At 40.1% G+C, this 16,542-nt stretch overlaps 1 protein-coding gene across 1 annotated transcript; it reads right to left on the bottom strand.

Moving 5' to 3' along the window:
* Positions 1-10: 10 nt before the first annotated feature.
* Positions 11-12,480, bottom strand: SUB1 (SUB1 regulator of transcription). The gene is made up of 5 exons (XM_055698944.1): positions 12,329-12,480; positions 10,318-10,390; positions 8,599-8,718; positions 2,779-2,887; positions 11-345 (listed from the first exon to the last, which is right to left on the bottom strand). Exons 2-5 carry the CDS (start codon positions 10,387-10,389, stop codon positions 266-268), a joined length of 381 nt encoding a protein of 126 aa, XP_055554919.1. The 5' UTR covers position 10,390; positions 12,329-12,480; the 3' UTR covers positions 11-265.
* Positions 12,481-16,542: the final 4,062 nt, after the last annotated feature.

Genomic DNA, 16,542 nt, shown 5'->3' with positions numbered 1-16,542 from the left:
TAAACAAGTATGCTTTACATATTATTTGATTTGTTTATTTTACAACATGAGGTCAAAGCAACACATCTCCTTTTAGTAAAGTATACACAAATAGCCTCACTCAGAATACACTTTTAATGCACATAAAAAAAGTATTCATCTTACAAATCGTTTTGCAATCCAAATATACAATAGCTTGGAAAACAATATTTTAGAAAACTAAAGCCAATGTAAAAAGACTGCTTAGAACAATGAAAATGATAGAAGTTTCTGTATGGCTTTGTCTTTACAGTTTTCTTACTGCATCATCAATATCAGAAATCTGTTCCTTCAGCTGGTTCCACTGTTCTGGATTTAAAGAAATACCTGAAATGCATTAAAAACAAACACTTAAGACAAAAAGAAAATTTTGGCGCAGGATCTTACATAATTTTATTAAGACTGGTTTCATACACAAAGTCTATGTCAAAACTATCAATGCTTGAGATACTTCCACAACCATCTTTGTTACAAAGTGAAAGTACTTATTTGGAACACTTCAGTTTAACTTTTACGCTTTAGCTGATCTCTGGACAAGTTTAAATTACAAAGACAATTAGTATGGTGTAACAAATCCAATCACAAGTATTAAGCTAAACATGGAAAGTAAAATAGACCTCTGGCCTTGACAGAAGGCAGCTCAGAAGCCCTGGGTGAGAAGAAGAAAATATATTTGTATTCCTGTTGGCTTCTAAGCGCCACACCTCTGGACTGAACTTGTATGCACTTTTAAAGTACCATAATCCTGGGGTTTTTTTCCTCCCATTTTTTAAAGCACTATATATAACACATACTGTAAGCAGCATTTTGGAAACTATTCCACTCCCTCACACTCACAAACCAACACGGAAATTATTTTTTCACTTCAAGTTCACTGCAGTTTCTAGTGACATTCAATCAATAATCATTCAGTGCCCCACAACCTATGTCCTCAGTTCTAAATCTGCTTCCTCAGGCTTGAGTCCAGGCACATGTTTCCTTTGTGCCTTAGCCTCTTCATTCTTCCCCTACAACCTCTATGACAGGCCTATGCAAGTACAGACCCACAGGCCTACCTCTCATACTCTCTTCCCACCAGATGGTTCTCCCATTTACTGCCATTCTCCCCCATCACTGATCAGCTTTCCTTCATTGCTTTCTCCCTGTAGGTGAAGCCGGACTTGTAAACAAGTGAAACACTGAATTTCATTTTTGGGGCTCATCGCCCTTTTCTTCTTCTACCATCACTGTCTTACCAGGGCACCACAACATCTCTGAGCAGCAAGCAATCTGCATGGAGCTACTCTAAGCAGCTTTCCACCAGTCTTTCAAGGGCAAGATTTTATTTTAAACAATTAAGTCAGGTGTGGTAACCATTATTAGGGGACCAAATGTCAAGATGTCCCTGAACCACAAACCAGATTAAGTGCACCCAGTTCAGTCCTTCTCTTTGAAACAATCTGACACAATTTAAGCTGTTGGGGCTGGGCAGGAAGGGTCTGGGTTTTATTGGACTGCTTATACCATTTTTAGGACAGCTGGATAAGCAGCTCTTAAGTGCCTCAACAGAACATTAATCTCACATACTGTATCAGATTATTATTAATTTTATCCTAATAAAATTCAGACCCTCTTGCCACATTGGTAAACACTTCTACCTACATCATGTAATTTTTGTCACTTAGCCTACCCATCAAATCTCATTCTAGTTTGCCACTCAAACTTTTATGCCCCTTGTAGACTTCTACCTCAAAACACAGCAGGTTAAAGTCCTTCAAAGTCAGAGTAATTTTTTAGTTACATAGCAACAACAAATCCAAAATAAGTTTTCCTGTACAGTACCAGTACACCTGTTCATACAAACCTATTCTCAGTGGTTATTTAAAAAATGTTGAAAATGCTCCTCAAGCTTTCCAAGCATGCATTCACTGAATTCCCCCCAGACACACCAGAATAAGGTAACAAACTTTGTATAGATTGTACATTAAACATCTTCAATTTCCAGGTAGAATGTTTCATAGTTGCTTACTTCCTTGGCACAATATGAAAACCAATTAAAAGAAGACTTTTCTAACAGAAGCAACATGACTTCTAGAAGAGCGCTACTACTGCAGCTATCCTTGCATCCTCATCTTGCAGATGGTAAACTTCTGGAAATGGTTCCATGAAGGCATGCCACAAAAAGCAAGGATGGGAGTAGCAATTAAAAGTACAGTGGCTTATGCTGTGTTGTAAATTAGAAATACCAAAACTTGGAACATGAGGTATTTTCACCTCAACTAAAATACTGACATATTTTTCCAAAATTAGTCACATTAAATGTTTTAATGATTTTAAGCTAAATTTTGATAGCAATTCAATGACATAATTGTTCTAAAGAAATTAACATCTTATCACAAATAAGTACGTTAAATCTTTTCAGCTTTTTTTAAAAATCCAGCTGTAATAGAAGAAATAAATTGTGTTGATTAAGTTGGGGGCGGGGGACAGGGAGCTCGGCTATAACTGCCATACCCAATCTGCTTGTATTTGATGCCTCCATAAATCATGGAGGACCCATTTGGGAAAATAGACTCAGGCCAATGAACCCACTTTGCTTTTGTTTATAATCTACACATAAAACTAACCATTTGTTAAAATATAAACTATAGAAAAGTAGAAATACTACTTTAAAAATACCATGTAGCAAGAAAGTATACAAATTTGATACGCAAAATCCATTTTGATCCAGCAAACCGCAGACAATGTTTTAATACAAAGTAACATGAAGCAGAACAATACCTTTTCTGCCAGGCTTCATTTCACCTTCTTGATCCATCCAATATTCTCTAATATCAATTAAGACTTTCCCTTTAAAGTCACGGACACTGACATACCTCATTTTGCCAATCTGTCAAAACACATATAAGGGTCTTTTAGGTATTTTACATATTACAACATTCACTTTTCCCAGCAGTATCAGATTTGGACATGTGACATAGCACACTGCAGCTTATTTTAGACACCAGAGACACAACTAGTTCAAAAGCTTAATCCAGAGTAGTCAGTAGGCTGGTAAGCAATGACTTAAAACAGGTTGAGCATTCAATGCTCAACAGAAAAGTAGCTCTCCTAGAATAAAAGTACCTATATTCTTAACATGCTTATTTTTTACAAAAGCCACTGATTCGCTATTTTCCAAAAATATTTTGCCTCTATTATAACCATCTTTGTTCACAGCAGTTGTAAACAAACAGGGAAGAGGGAGCTCTACTCACAAATTTTAGTCCATTCCATATGTACAGAAAGCAAACTACACATTCACATGAGATAACCACAATTTCTAAAGGGGTTTTTGTTTCGTGTTTGTTTGGGTTTCTTCCTTCTTTTCTTAAACACAGTATACACAGATGGAAATGAAACTCAGCCACCAACTGTCCCGTGCCCATTCCCAAGTCCTTATGGTGCTTCACTGGAACTATGGTTAAAAGGTTATTTCAATGTACCAGGTATTCCAAAAAAACCATTCAAATGCTTTAAGTTTACCAGCATGTAGCATAGTATGAAATGACGTTGAAATTCCCTAATTTCTGCACTACAGTGGCTTAACTGAATTATGAGGGCACTTTTTTTTTTTTTTTTTTGGGGGGGGGGGGGGGGGGCGCGAGAAGGGGACCAGGGGGGTGCAGTCACACGTGACAGCTATGCCTTACACTGCATATAGGGTCTACATTTAGGCTACACATTTAGGCTCATTAAAGGTCTTTCCAAATTTAATAAAAAATTATTTGTTTACATAAATTCAAAGTATAATGTGAACTTGAGAATCAGAAATTAAATAATAAAACCACAGTAAAATACAATTCATGTGAGAAATTCTTAGAATACTACATGCACCTTCTGGATACACTTTATGAAGAAAGAATACATTCTGAAGTAAACCATTTTAAAATAGAATATTCCTTCCTGAAAAAACATTAACTTTAGTTCTCAATTTCCTTAATTTATGCATCTCACACTTCGATACAAATTTAACAAGGGCCCAAACACATCTTACTAGCACTAAGACTGACCAGAAAAGCTGAACAACTCTCCAATCAACTAAAATCATTAACAGAGGTTTAAGTCATAAGCTACTATTGCACAAAATAGATATAAACAAAAATGCTTTATGTTTGCTTAAAGCAATTTTTCTTCTTATGCAGATCATGATAAATTAACTCTAAAATTGATTTTAAAACAATTTGGACATCTTTAGATTCCCTAAGCCTGAAGCAGTTTCTCTACTTCAAAGTATCCTTTAAAATGAACAAGGCATTACAGTTTATAACATAGTATTTTTTGATTGACTTATTAAATAGTTTCACAGTACTACAAATATAACATCCAAAAATAAGTTATGATGTCATAGTAGCTTAGTTCTTTCAGACCAGACTTGGTACCATGCCCAACTCCATCAGCGCTGCTGACAAAGAATATCCTAAGTAGCCTGCACAAACAACGTTTCTTGGGTTTACCCTTTAACACTTCAGTGACTTTTAAGGTCACCATTAAGAACAGCTTCAAGCAGTAGCTTCTGCAACACCTTTATTTTTCCAGGGCTATCAAAGAATATTAGTGCATTGCCAAGTAATTCCAGATTTGCTTTAAGAAAAAAAACCTGATACAATATAGCAGATTACAGCTGCAAATATAGTAAAAGGGGTTAGGATTTGAATTTTAAGACAAGACTTTGTCTTAATTCAACTACAGTAAGACAAAGGGCAATAATGCAAAGCTCACATTTACTCAATCAGTTAAGTCTCACCTTAAATGGAAACAGCTCCATATGAAAATGCTAAAATTAAGTCTTACATGACTGTCTAGATTTCAGCTGAGTGTTCCCATCAAATTTGAACATTTAGTTGAACTGTATGCAAAAGCTGCTACTGCTAAAAGCTTTAACTAGGCTTCTGAAGAACAGTTTCAATTAACATCTAAGTTAAAAACTTCAACTAAAAACTTGATTTAACTATTTAAGTAAACCAATGTTTCTTGATGCACAGTTACCTGCAATTCTGGCACAGAGTCATTTCTATACAATTCTTTTTTCTTGCAGCAGCTGACAGTCCTAGAATAATTTCACTGATCTAAGCATCTCTGTATCTCTATAACCACAGCAGTGTCCAAGGGTTGTATTGATTTATAGCTGTGTAGTTACCGCAGTTCAATCTCCATAGACAAATTCATATGCTTTTTATTAAATATTACAGCTCCTTAGATTACACTATTCTATTGAATTACATAAATCAGAAGACATGAAGGGCATTATTTCCATGTTTCCGTTCCTTAGAATAAAATGCACTGTACTGTGTCTTGGTTCCTTTCACACTATGCAGCTGACTTCCTCTATGAGTTTCAGCAATCACTTCTTCACAGTTACTCCTATTTCCAGTTCAGCTTGTGTTGCGACGGAGGGAAGACACAGTCACTCAATATGAGTGATCAGTAGACTTTGTTTATTGTCCCTTACAGTCACCTTTTATGCCTTGTTATAATTAGCTCATACATATTACAAAAGTTAAGCTCATTATTGGTTAGTTGCCTAAATACCAAGCCCGCCCCTAGTTTCTCTTCTGTAGTTATCTGTTCCCACCTGCAACATTCTTTTCCCACCGCGATCTTCCTGTTATTGTGTAACAAGAACAGCCAAAGACAGTGTATTTTTGCTTTACTTCACATAAGCTGAGAGCGATGTGCATTTTTGTCCAGCCAGCTGGACTATGTCTATGTGACCCTTTTCAGCTAGCCAGTTATCCACAGGCTTGATTAAACTGTGTACAACTGTGGAAGTAGAAACAGCAAAAAAGCATCCTTTCTTAGCTGATAACTGCATATACAGCATTAGAAGGAGCACAATAAAGACTCCTGTCAACAGCAAGATCTGCAACGCAACAAATCCATTGTGAAATGCATCGGTGACCACCTAGGTTTCAGAATTAATGTGCTAAACCAATCACCTTTCTAGAGCATCATAAATTTATATATTTATCTACTTTTAGGAGCCTATGATAAAGACATTATACTGGGAAACCAAAGCACTTATTTCTCACAAGTCAAAAAAAGCAAACACAACCCCAACTTCATAATAACAAAAAGGACAAGCAGGACAACACAGAGAGGGGCAACTTTCGAAGTAACAATTTCAGTGAAATGCCTGATCACACAAAGTGGTTCTACTCTGGGTAGTCATTAATACTGCATCCTGAGAGCATGAACACACCTTACCCAAAGCAAGCGTAGGTAGATGACAGGATCTGTCAAATTAACCAAAGCACACGATATAGAGCTCATGTTGGCTTGAAGCCATGGACAGGAATCTAATGTATCAACACCAAACCCTTCCACATTAACATGAATACTGCTTGTCTTTAAGGCCCCTAGTAACACATGCCAAATGGGAGGAGGATAAATTTCCACACCCCAACTGCACCCAAGTCCTGTAACAAATTCCAAGGTATACTAGGCTACCTATAAAAACTAAAAAGGCCAAGACATGTAAATAAAAAAAAATACACTTGATCTCTGATACTGAATTAATTCCCTTGTACTTACACTTGTACTATTCTTCATAATCAGTTTCAAGAGTATCATTATACCAACACTAGTCTCAAACAAAAATAATGAAATGTACATCTCCACGGAAATGCTGAATCTTCTGAATACAGCCATCACAATGAGCTCTATATTAAGGAAAGCTGTATACTTTAAAGAATGCAGCCTGAGAACGTAGAACAACAAGTTGCAAAGTTCTGCATTATTTGCTGCCACTCCCACACACAGTATGGACACCACAGAACTTCTGATTATCCTGTGAATGCTTTACAGCCTGATTTCCATCTATTGAAGCCACACTGGGAAGTTATACTGCAAAGTCACTTGCACATCACAGATCATTTTACTGCAGCGGGAGAGCAGAAAGGAGAGTTTCAAGTATAAACACACAACCTGAAAAATCAACATGCAACTAGAGCTTCCAGCATGCTCTCCTGGGGAGGGGGTAGAGAGAGGGCAAGTATCCTCAGACCTACAGTGGTATTTCTACATTGAAACAGTTGCATCTTCCTTAACCCACACAAACTGATGTAGCATGAAAAAGCTCACAATGTTTCACACAACACAATAAGCCACCTAAAAGAAATACTGTTGTTAACTAAAAGGCAGGCAGAGACTAAGTAACACTGACATTTTAGGTCAAGGTGATACTCAAATATTTTTTCTGGTTTATATTCAACACTGGAAGAATCTTGTTCTTAGACTAGTGTAAGAGTCCTCCTCTATTGCCTATTTTAGTAACTTGTTATTATCTTAGGTCAAAAAGATTGAAAGAAACAGATCACACAAATAGTTCTGCTTTTATTTGAAAAGGTTTGGGGTTTTTTTGCATCAAGAGAGCAGTAAAAATTTTAACAGCTTTGTCCAAGGCTGGAATTTTTGAACTTATTATACATACAGCATAAAGCTTATACATAATTTTTTTGAGCTCTAACTGCAATTCACCTCTTAAGATACAGAAGACACTATCTCCTTTTTCCAACATGGTTCAAAGCATGCCCCAGCAGAACTAGAAGTTTAATTTTCCTTCAATGGGGAAGTACAGGCATTGCCTTCAACAGAAGCTCTCACTCCCAACTATACACAAAGAGGAAAGCGAGAACTGATACATTAAAAATAACTGCCCTGTATTACAATATCAGTTAAGCAGGTCATCTCTCTAGAAAAGTTGGTTGGGTTTTTTGCCATATTACTTCACACAACTACAGCCCCACACCATTTCTTTTCCCTTATTCAGTGTTGAGGCCATCTTATTAGCCACTTCTCCCATACCCTTTCAGTAACTTAAGAATCAGAGTCTCTAAGAATTTAATTTCCAGGCACATTTAATAAGCCTTGATCCACACCCCTAAAATACATAATTCTGAGCTACATATATTCTCGCACAGCTTTCAGCACACTGCTACCACCTGAGCTAACCCCAGAAGCTACAATACCTTGAATTCACAAATGCATCTTGTCACTGAAAAATGTACATTCATCCCATCTTAAAAACAAGGACAATGTCAAGAATTATAACCTTTCTCATTCTTCAGTGAGAAAAATCTGCAACATAAAACAAAGGAACAAGCAAAACCTATTCCAAGACGCTGTCTTACAATACAGGAGCCTAGCTGCCCTTGACCTAATTAAATACAAATGAAGAGTCCATATTTTGGTTTCCAAGAACCTTTTTTTCAAGAGCCCTGATTAAAAAACATTTCCATGGAGAGACAGTCCTGATCTAATATTTACAGTATACTCATGGTAAATACCTCATTTACCAACAAAATGACTACCCAGAGTTACCAAGGGCAAAGACATCAGCATTAAAACTACTGCTACAGCTCAGATTCTTTTACTCTGCTGAAACCTGACAATGCTTTTTCTGAGCATCTCATCTGCATGCTAGCATTGTAATTCCCTTTGTCCAAGGCTTCAGCAGACGAAGTGCTACGCTGCCAAGATATTCAGACCACCTCATAAAATTTATACTGAGTATGATGTAACATGTTACCTTAACCGGGCTCTAAGAGTTAACAGTTTTACCTGAAACATATTCTCATCTCTATTACTGCTTTGCTTAGAAGACGCTGCACCTTTTGAACTTTCACCAGTCTTTTGTTTCTTTACAGGCTTTTCGGGAGTCACTTGCTTTTTCCGCTTCGCCTTGGAGCAAAAATATAAAAAGAAGAGCATGAACCACAACTTGTTCTGTAAGTTACAGAGAAGTTTACGTTAGAGGTCACAAACTACTGCTATGCAATGCGTGTGATCACCTTCCTGCTGTGAAGCCAAGAATCCAATACTGTATATTTAGACTGAATAGAAAAAAAAAAGAAGTATCTTCAAATAAGCCTAATTCTGTTCCCAGTGAAGTTCACCATAATACTTTGGCTTCAAAGAGAATTACATTAGACCAGCATACATTTCAAAAATCCTATTCTTTCTGCACAGTAATACTTTTGGTTCAGTAGTTTTAATAAAAAAATTGGACTCTGATAGAAGTTTCACCTTCCTTTCTACTGAGTGCAAGAAAAAAATGCAGGACAGCTTACAACTCTTCTAAAAAAGAAAAAAAAATCAGATGAGCTAATGAAGGATCTAGAAATTACCTCCATCAGGGTAATCGGATCACCTGCAGATGCTACAAAATTATCATTCCTACTAATGGTTATATAGTGACCATGCCCAGCCTAGGGGAAGGAGGGGAGGAAAGTGTAATACAAAGATACCAAAATTAGTCTCACCTGCTACAGTTGTATTTGATAACCTCTTTTAAAGACAGACAGTTACAACACACATGGAAGGTTATAATAGAAAAAAACAGAACCCACGTTATTGCCCACTGAAGTACTGTTAGACTATGTCTATTCAGGAATACACTTCTCTATCAAAAAATCACCTGACCTTTTCTCTTCTTTCAAGATCTGACAGAATGCTTAATTTGCAAAGTGCAACCACATCATGTTTGAACCAATTCAGTAAAGACTGAGTCTCTACACATACTACATTAGAAGACCTGACATCTGTGTTACCACCTAGGATTTCTTAAAAAGATAAACTCACTCAGTTTTTTTCTGGGTTGTTTTTTTTTTTCATAAGAACTGATGTATCTATACAAACTTATAAATTAAGTAACTATTAAAAATAAAGAGAACACTCAATTTATACATTTAAAACAGTCAACATATGTTAAAATTAACCAACTCAAAGACATTCAGGTTGGCTCAACTTTTAAGTGAGAAACTAGCAGATGGTATTACAGTAAACGTTAAGAACCTGAAACAGAGAAAAAGAACATGAAACAAGATAAGCAAGCAGTACATGGAGAACAAGGCAAGTCAATGTTTTTCTTTTGGATAAGTAATCCAGATACCAAAAGGAGGGAGAAGGGGCTATCCCCAAAATTAGTCCAAATTCTTGCCACCAGAGCAGCTTACACAGAAGCCTCCTATCACTTGCCCACAAAGCCGCAAAGAATTCTAGGAAGCTTGTGGTTAGATACATCATATGGAAAACTCTGGAGAGAACAAAATGCAACTTAAGGCAGAAACATTTTATCCACCAAACCCTATCTCAGGTGGTGGTTTTTGTTGTTGTAGTTGTTGGGGAGTGTGGGGTGGGTGGGAGAACAGGTGTTTTGGGTTGTCTGATAAATTACATGGAATGACATGCAGGTTGTGACATAATGCTCACCTAATTCCCTAACCCCAGTCTGAAACGTAAGAGTTAATACAGTAGTAATAAACTGCATGTAAGGTTCACCTTTTTGTCAACTTCACTATCTGAATCACTTGCAGATGAGCTTGAAGACACAAGTTCCTTTGACTTAGGCATTCTAGGAAGAGAAAAATAATGTGAGAACACTATACAAGGAATACATCCCACTACAGCTGAAAAGCCATCTTCAAAACTGTTTGCAAAGTCTCTTCTTGTTCAGACTCCTCCCCTAAAGACCTTCCTGCCTTTTCATACAAGCTTTAATACATATTGTAGATAAGATCTCAATCACTCTTACCTCTTCTACCTCTTCCCCTTTTTGTCACGACTGCATTAAATGCAATGTTTTATTTTCTGCAGTTTACAAAGGGACAATTTTTCACCAGTTTCATGTAACCCTAGATATGGCAGAAACCATGATGTAAAAAATACAACACAATACTGTCCTCCAGTTGAATTCTTCATATTACAGTCACAAATATAAACTATTAAGGCCCTAGCATTACCTGTACTCCTACATGGGCATTTTGACCAGTTAGATTTGCAAGTAACACACTAAATAATCGTCACAGATGAAGCTGAAGTTCCCATCGATAACCCAAAAGTCTGCAAAACACCACAGTTACAGTGATATACGGTATTGCATTCAACACTTCCACTGCAGCTTCAACACATCAGTCACTAGAGCCTATTCATTTGCCAGACAAGTGGACATTCAGCTTTCTTTGAATGCAATGCTGCCAGGTGCGCTTCTACATCTCTCTGGTATGCAAATGTGGTTAGATAAGGCAGTTGCACATCTTGCCTGCCACTAGCAATTCTAACAAATAAACAGCTCATTTCTTCTTTTAGAATAAAAATAAGCATCCCAGAGAGAAAGTGTATAAAATAAACTACAGCTAGGAAAGGCTAAGAAAAGATTAAAGAAGCATATCTCGGGGGGGGAGGGGGGGGGGGTGGTGTAAGAATAGCAGTGGTCTTAAACTGGTAGTGAAAAAAAAAATATTTGCAAATGAAAAAACGGGAGCCCGAATAATGCTAGTGGATCAACGTGGTTCCAAAGTAGGATAAGTTCTGTCGTAATAGCTTGGAGCACAACGATGAAACGTGTAACACTAAAAATGAAACAGGGTGTGGGGAAGCACACAGAAGCCACGCTGCAGGATGGAGGCAGAGGACAGCCGGTATGGGACAACATAAAAATAAGCACAAAGACAACATGAAATCGTGGAGCCGAACAAGAAAAGACTGATGCGCGGGCATCAGCAGGGCATAACCTCAGGGTCCTCATCAGAATGAGGGAGTGACATGGAGGAAGGTGGAGGCGGAAACTGGAGCAAAAAGAAACGTGGGGTGGTAGGTGCCCCTCGGGAGGGGACTGGCAGGCAGAGGGCGAGGAGACACCAAAGCACCAGCGAGAGCGAGGGCGGAAGGAGACGGGCCAAGGGTGGACAAGAAAAAGATAAAGGAGAAAGACAGGCCAGCACGAGCTAGGAACACGAGGTAGGCGGATCCCAGCCGCCATTTTCCTCCCCTATTCCCCTTTTCCACAGCTCGTGTTACCCCCCCTGGGAAAGGAGCGAGGGCCCGCAGGCGGGAGCGCGATCAAGGACGCCCAGCGCCGGCCGGGGCAGGGTGGCACAGGCGGGCTGCAGGGCACCGCCGCCGGCGGCCACAAAAAGCAGTGCAGAAAAAAAAAAAAAGGGTCGGGGGTCGTCAGCGGGCAGGATCAGATCCCGGCGCAGGGGGGAACGGAGCCAGGCGGTCCTCCGCCGCCATTTTCTCCCTCACTCAAATCCTCTTTGCCCCCCCAACATGGCAGCTTCTCCTCGACAGCGGCTCCTCCTCCCGCCCCAGGCCCGCTCCACAGCGGGGCAACCCTCCCGCAGGCAACAGCGGGCACTCGAGGAAAAGGGGAAGCCTCGCCACACAGCTGCCCACAGTGCCTCCGCGCCGGCCGGGCAGCGCCAAGGCCCCAGCAGTCGGCGACAGGGGCGGGGGACGGAGAAAATGGCGGCGGCCCCTACGGGGCGCGAGGGGGGACCCCAACACTCACGTCCTACTCCGCGCGCCGCTCCTCACTACCACGAGAGAAACGGAAGTGATGTGCCGCGGAATCCCCGCCCCGCACCACGTGGGAGGGGCGGGGGGGACACACAGGACGGTGTTTAAAGGGGACGCGTCCGTTGCTGCCTCGTTCCCGCTTCTCCCGCCCCAGCGGGGGGCTGCGGGGCCGGTTCCTGCGCCCGCCGCCTCACACCAACCGAGCGGGCAGAAACGCGCCCTGGGAAGGGGAACCTGTGGGGCTGGTGGCAGGGCCTTGCCCGCCCGCCGCTCGGCCTGCAGCAGGCACCCCTCGGCGCTGCGGCCCCGCGGAGGGGAGGCGCCGCCGGGGCCGGGCCTTTGCCAGCCGCCTGGCCGCAGCTGAGGCCCTGCGGGAGAGGGGCGGGAGGAAAGCACTTAATGCTTAAAAAGAACCTTTTAAAAAAGAAAAAAACAAACCCAAACCAAAACAAACAAAAAACCCCACAAAAACAAATAAAAAAAAAAAAAACAACTCAAAGGCTGTTTTCCTTTGCACGCTGCGAGGGTTCCTCGATGTCGTTCAGAGCCGCCCGGGCAGCAGCCGTGCCCGAGGAAGCGCCGTCCGGCGGTGTCGCTGCGGCAGCTTTGCATATCGAAACCGCAGCCGCGGGGGGCACCGAGGCGCTGTTGAGGAAAGCGCTGGTTCCCCTTTCGCTCGTCGGGCGGCTCGGGCTGCGCCTGCCCCCCGCAGGGCTTTGGGGCGGGGGGCAGGTCAGCGTGAGGGCGCCCATCTTGCCGGTCACCCTGGGGGCTAACGCAGGTGTGGAGCGGCGTGGGCTGAAGGCTGAAACAACCTCGGTTCCTATTTTAAACACCTTTCTAAAAGCCATCTAAGAAAAAAACCCCAAACACAAAAAAACAACCAACAAACCCTTTGAAAATGGAATTCGACAATCTTGTCTATTTCTGTAACGGTTACCCCAGTACACACTGTACCCTCTGCACCGTGCTGGTGCCTTCCGTGCCCTTCCTCGAGACTTCGGAGAGGGGCTGTAGGCCTAGCTGATCTGAAAATGTATGCAACAGCTTCTGAGATAAACGAAAGTGCACCTCATTGGACGGGAGGTGGGGAAAGGGTCCTCTGCCCTCAACACTGTGAAAGAAGACTCTGGCAGCCTTTGCAAGCTGCCGTGGGCCAGGCATGTTGTCGGGCCATGAGCGGTTTCATGTTGTGTCTTCCTCTCTTGCCTATTTGAGCCTGTACTTCATTTCAGTTTATGATGAGATTAACATTGAAGTATCATCATAGTCAATACAACTTCACACAAAGCTACCATAGCCTGTTTCGTTTGTTTATCACTCTTTGCACCTATCGGTCATCTAGCTGTGCTGTAAGCATAGCAGGATGCTACTGCTCCAGAGCACCCATTATCACTTCAGTTTACGCCTTTTCTCATTGTTACTACCTCTAGACCTGTGCTTTTTCTACCATGACAACTCCAGCTTTTTGTAAAAAGCACAAGCAAACTATCAGAAATAGGTACTGGACTCAGTCCTGATCCTGGTTTTCCAGTAAAGGTGGAGTGGAGCGGTGGCTGATTAGCCTCTGTAGTTTCAAGAACACACACCTATGAATAAAGTGTTTACAAATCAAAATTCTTGGGCTTTTTTGAATTCCAAAGATCCACATGCCACAAGGAGAAACATCATGCCTCAGGAAGGGATAATCCGCAAAAGTCAGTATTAGCAGCTGGAAGTCCTAATCAGTGTTTCTGAAAAAATACTGACAGGAGGTGGGCAAAGAGATTTTTTAAGGGATCCATGAGGTAGTCCTTACAGCCCTCACCATGAAATGAGGTCAACTGGCTCTTAGTATGAACCAGTTTTTCACTTTTCAATACAGTAGCAGGAAACCAGGAAGTACCAGAAATTAGAAGTGCACTCTTTTAACTAATTATTGGAAATTGGCTGTTTTGTAATGTTATGTATCTTGCAAAATGGAAAGGAAGAATATACAGTTCTTAGTGCATGCCTGACCTTTGCAAAATTAAACCATAGTTGTTTATATAGAATCAAAGCGCAGTAAATCACATGCGTGCAAATATAGTGATTATTGCCACTGTGCAAATACCAGGCTTTTCAAGCCATATAATTGTGGAACATGAACAGATGATCATATAATACTTAATGCTTAACTACAACAACAACAACAAAAGAAAATACTTATTGCACACAAGTTAGTCTCCACATGTGGAGTATTAAGTTGGAAAAACGTAGCCTTTTTTTTCAAAGCTTTTACTAACTTTTCAAATTAGAATAGTAATGGCAGTTCAGGCCTCTGTAATCTGTCTGGTTTGCTTTCTTACAGGTCAACACCTGGTGCACAAAGGTACTTACTAAGGTTTTAGGAACATCACATTCAAAACAATTCTTTATGCATTTTTAATTAAGTCCTTCAGCCTTGAAATAAATCAAAATGACTAAAAGAAAGAGATTTTTCGTTGGATTTCTCCCACCTGCAGCATTTCCTCCAAAGCAAGCACCAAGTTTATTTTTTGAGCTGAATTCCAAAACAAGTCAGTGAAGGAAAGGGAGTATTTGTTACAACTGGAGATTCCGTGTTCAGTTTTTCAGTAATGCTAAGTTCCTTCAAGAATTATTCTGGTCATTGGGTATGGTGGCTGTTTGAGCTTTTTAGTAAATTGCCCTTACTGTATTTTATTCTACTTAAAAAGAAGAAAGAAGCTACCAAGAAAAAATGTTGGCTTTAGAGAAGTGGGAAAGGAGCCTTAATTTTTCCAAGGCAAATTTCTTCTGTTACCTTCTGAGTGAGTCATGTATCCCCCCAAGGGTTATAGTTCACTTTCTGAGCTCTTAAAATAGATTTTTGTAATGGGTTTTCTCCCTCATCAAACGCTTTCCTTCTGTAGTTGCGTTAAAAGGGTTTACATTCTTCTAGTTACTGCCTGATTGTCCCATTTCATATCACAGTCTTTGGCTGGGAAGAATGTTGAAGCATTAGCTTTTTCTTTAGAGAGAAATTTTAGCATGCAGATTTGAATGGGAATGCTGAAAAATACAAGCTCATGCTTCTGATCGCATAGCAACTAGTAACTGCAATGGTTGACTCTACAAATACTAAAGCTGGTAGAAAATAAATTTTGGGGCAAGGACAGAAAGGGACTGCTCTTTAAAGTTGCAGTATTCAGTATGTAGTAGTAGTTTAAAAGGTGGATGAAGAAATTGGCTGAGGAAGGGAAGGCTAGCCTATAATACAGACACTGATTTTATTAAAGTGTCAGGAAAGAAAGGCTAAGTGTTACCTCCACGCAGTATTTTTGCTTATATACTGCAACTGGTTCATTTGTCATGTGTGTATGATGTGTAATTTGAGTTTGCAATAACACTTGCATAATTTTGTATTATGCTTATGTTTGAGTGATAGGATTTTAATGTTGCAATTCTAAATACTGATAACTTCCATTTGTGCTTTAATAATTTTATTTATGTTATGAACACGTCTGATGTTATGGTCACTGTTCGATGTCTAAACCTTGTTATTAAAAGTAATATTTTTTTTGCTTTAATCACTTAAAACCTTGGTGAAAAACATAGGGTCTTTGTCTCCACTACTTAGAACATGTAATTTCACTTTAAAGTAAGAAGGTTGATGAACTAACTGATGAAGGTCTTGTCTCTGTAGCTATATGAAATAATTTCCAGGTGAGAATATAGCACTGGACTTCTTATACTGATAGTAAACCACTTCCTATCTAGGGCTTTTACAAAGACAGCAGTAAGCATTAGATGACCTTTTCATGAAATAAATGCACAGCTTCTGTTAACATGGTCTGTACTCTGCTGTGTCGGAAAGCTTTAACCTGCTGCTGCATCTTCTGTGCCCACTGCAGGTATTGCAAAAGCCAGCTGAGAGACTGATTTCCAATAAACTGGAAGGTAAGAAATCTTACCTCCATCTGGTACCACCACCAAAAAAAAAAAATTAGTGTTTGCAGAGAAGGTACAAAAGATCTAGAGTTTTCCCCACTGCATTTCAACTACGGTTTTGCGAACCTATGGTAGCAGCAGAGACATGTGTCTTAGGTGTTAAGGTAAAATAGTAGGATTGATGACACTGCATGTTATATAGTGCTTTCTTCTTCTCACTGTATTTTGGAGATCTTTCATATAGTTGAAATGAAGGTCAAAGATTTGTTTTTCCGAAGGCTAGCTTACCATTTTTGC

This window comes from Falco cherrug, chromosome Z (assembly GCF_023634085.1).
Source record: "Falco cherrug isolate bFalChe1 chromosome Z, bFalChe1.pri, whole genome shotgun sequence".
Lineage (NCBI taxonomy): Eukaryota > Metazoa > Chordata > Aves > Falconiformes > Falconidae > Falco > Falco cherrug.
This window is presented reverse-complemented; position numbering and strand designations above follow the sequence as displayed.

Bases quoted from the DNA above. Each gene is read 5' to 3' on its own strand.
- SUB1 (XM_055698944.1), bottom strand. From the start codon at position 10,389: ATGCCTAAGTCAAAGGAACTTGTGTCTTCAAGCTCATCTGCAAGTGAT. The intron at 8,719-10,317 runs GTGAACCTTACA...TTTTGCTCCAAG, and splicing joins ATAGTGAAGTTGACAAAAAG to GCGAAGCGGAAAAAGCAAGT. The intron at 2,888-8,598 runs GTAAAACTGTTA...GTGTTTTGACAG, and splicing joins GAGATGAGAATATGTTTCAG to ATTGGCAAAATGAGGTATGT.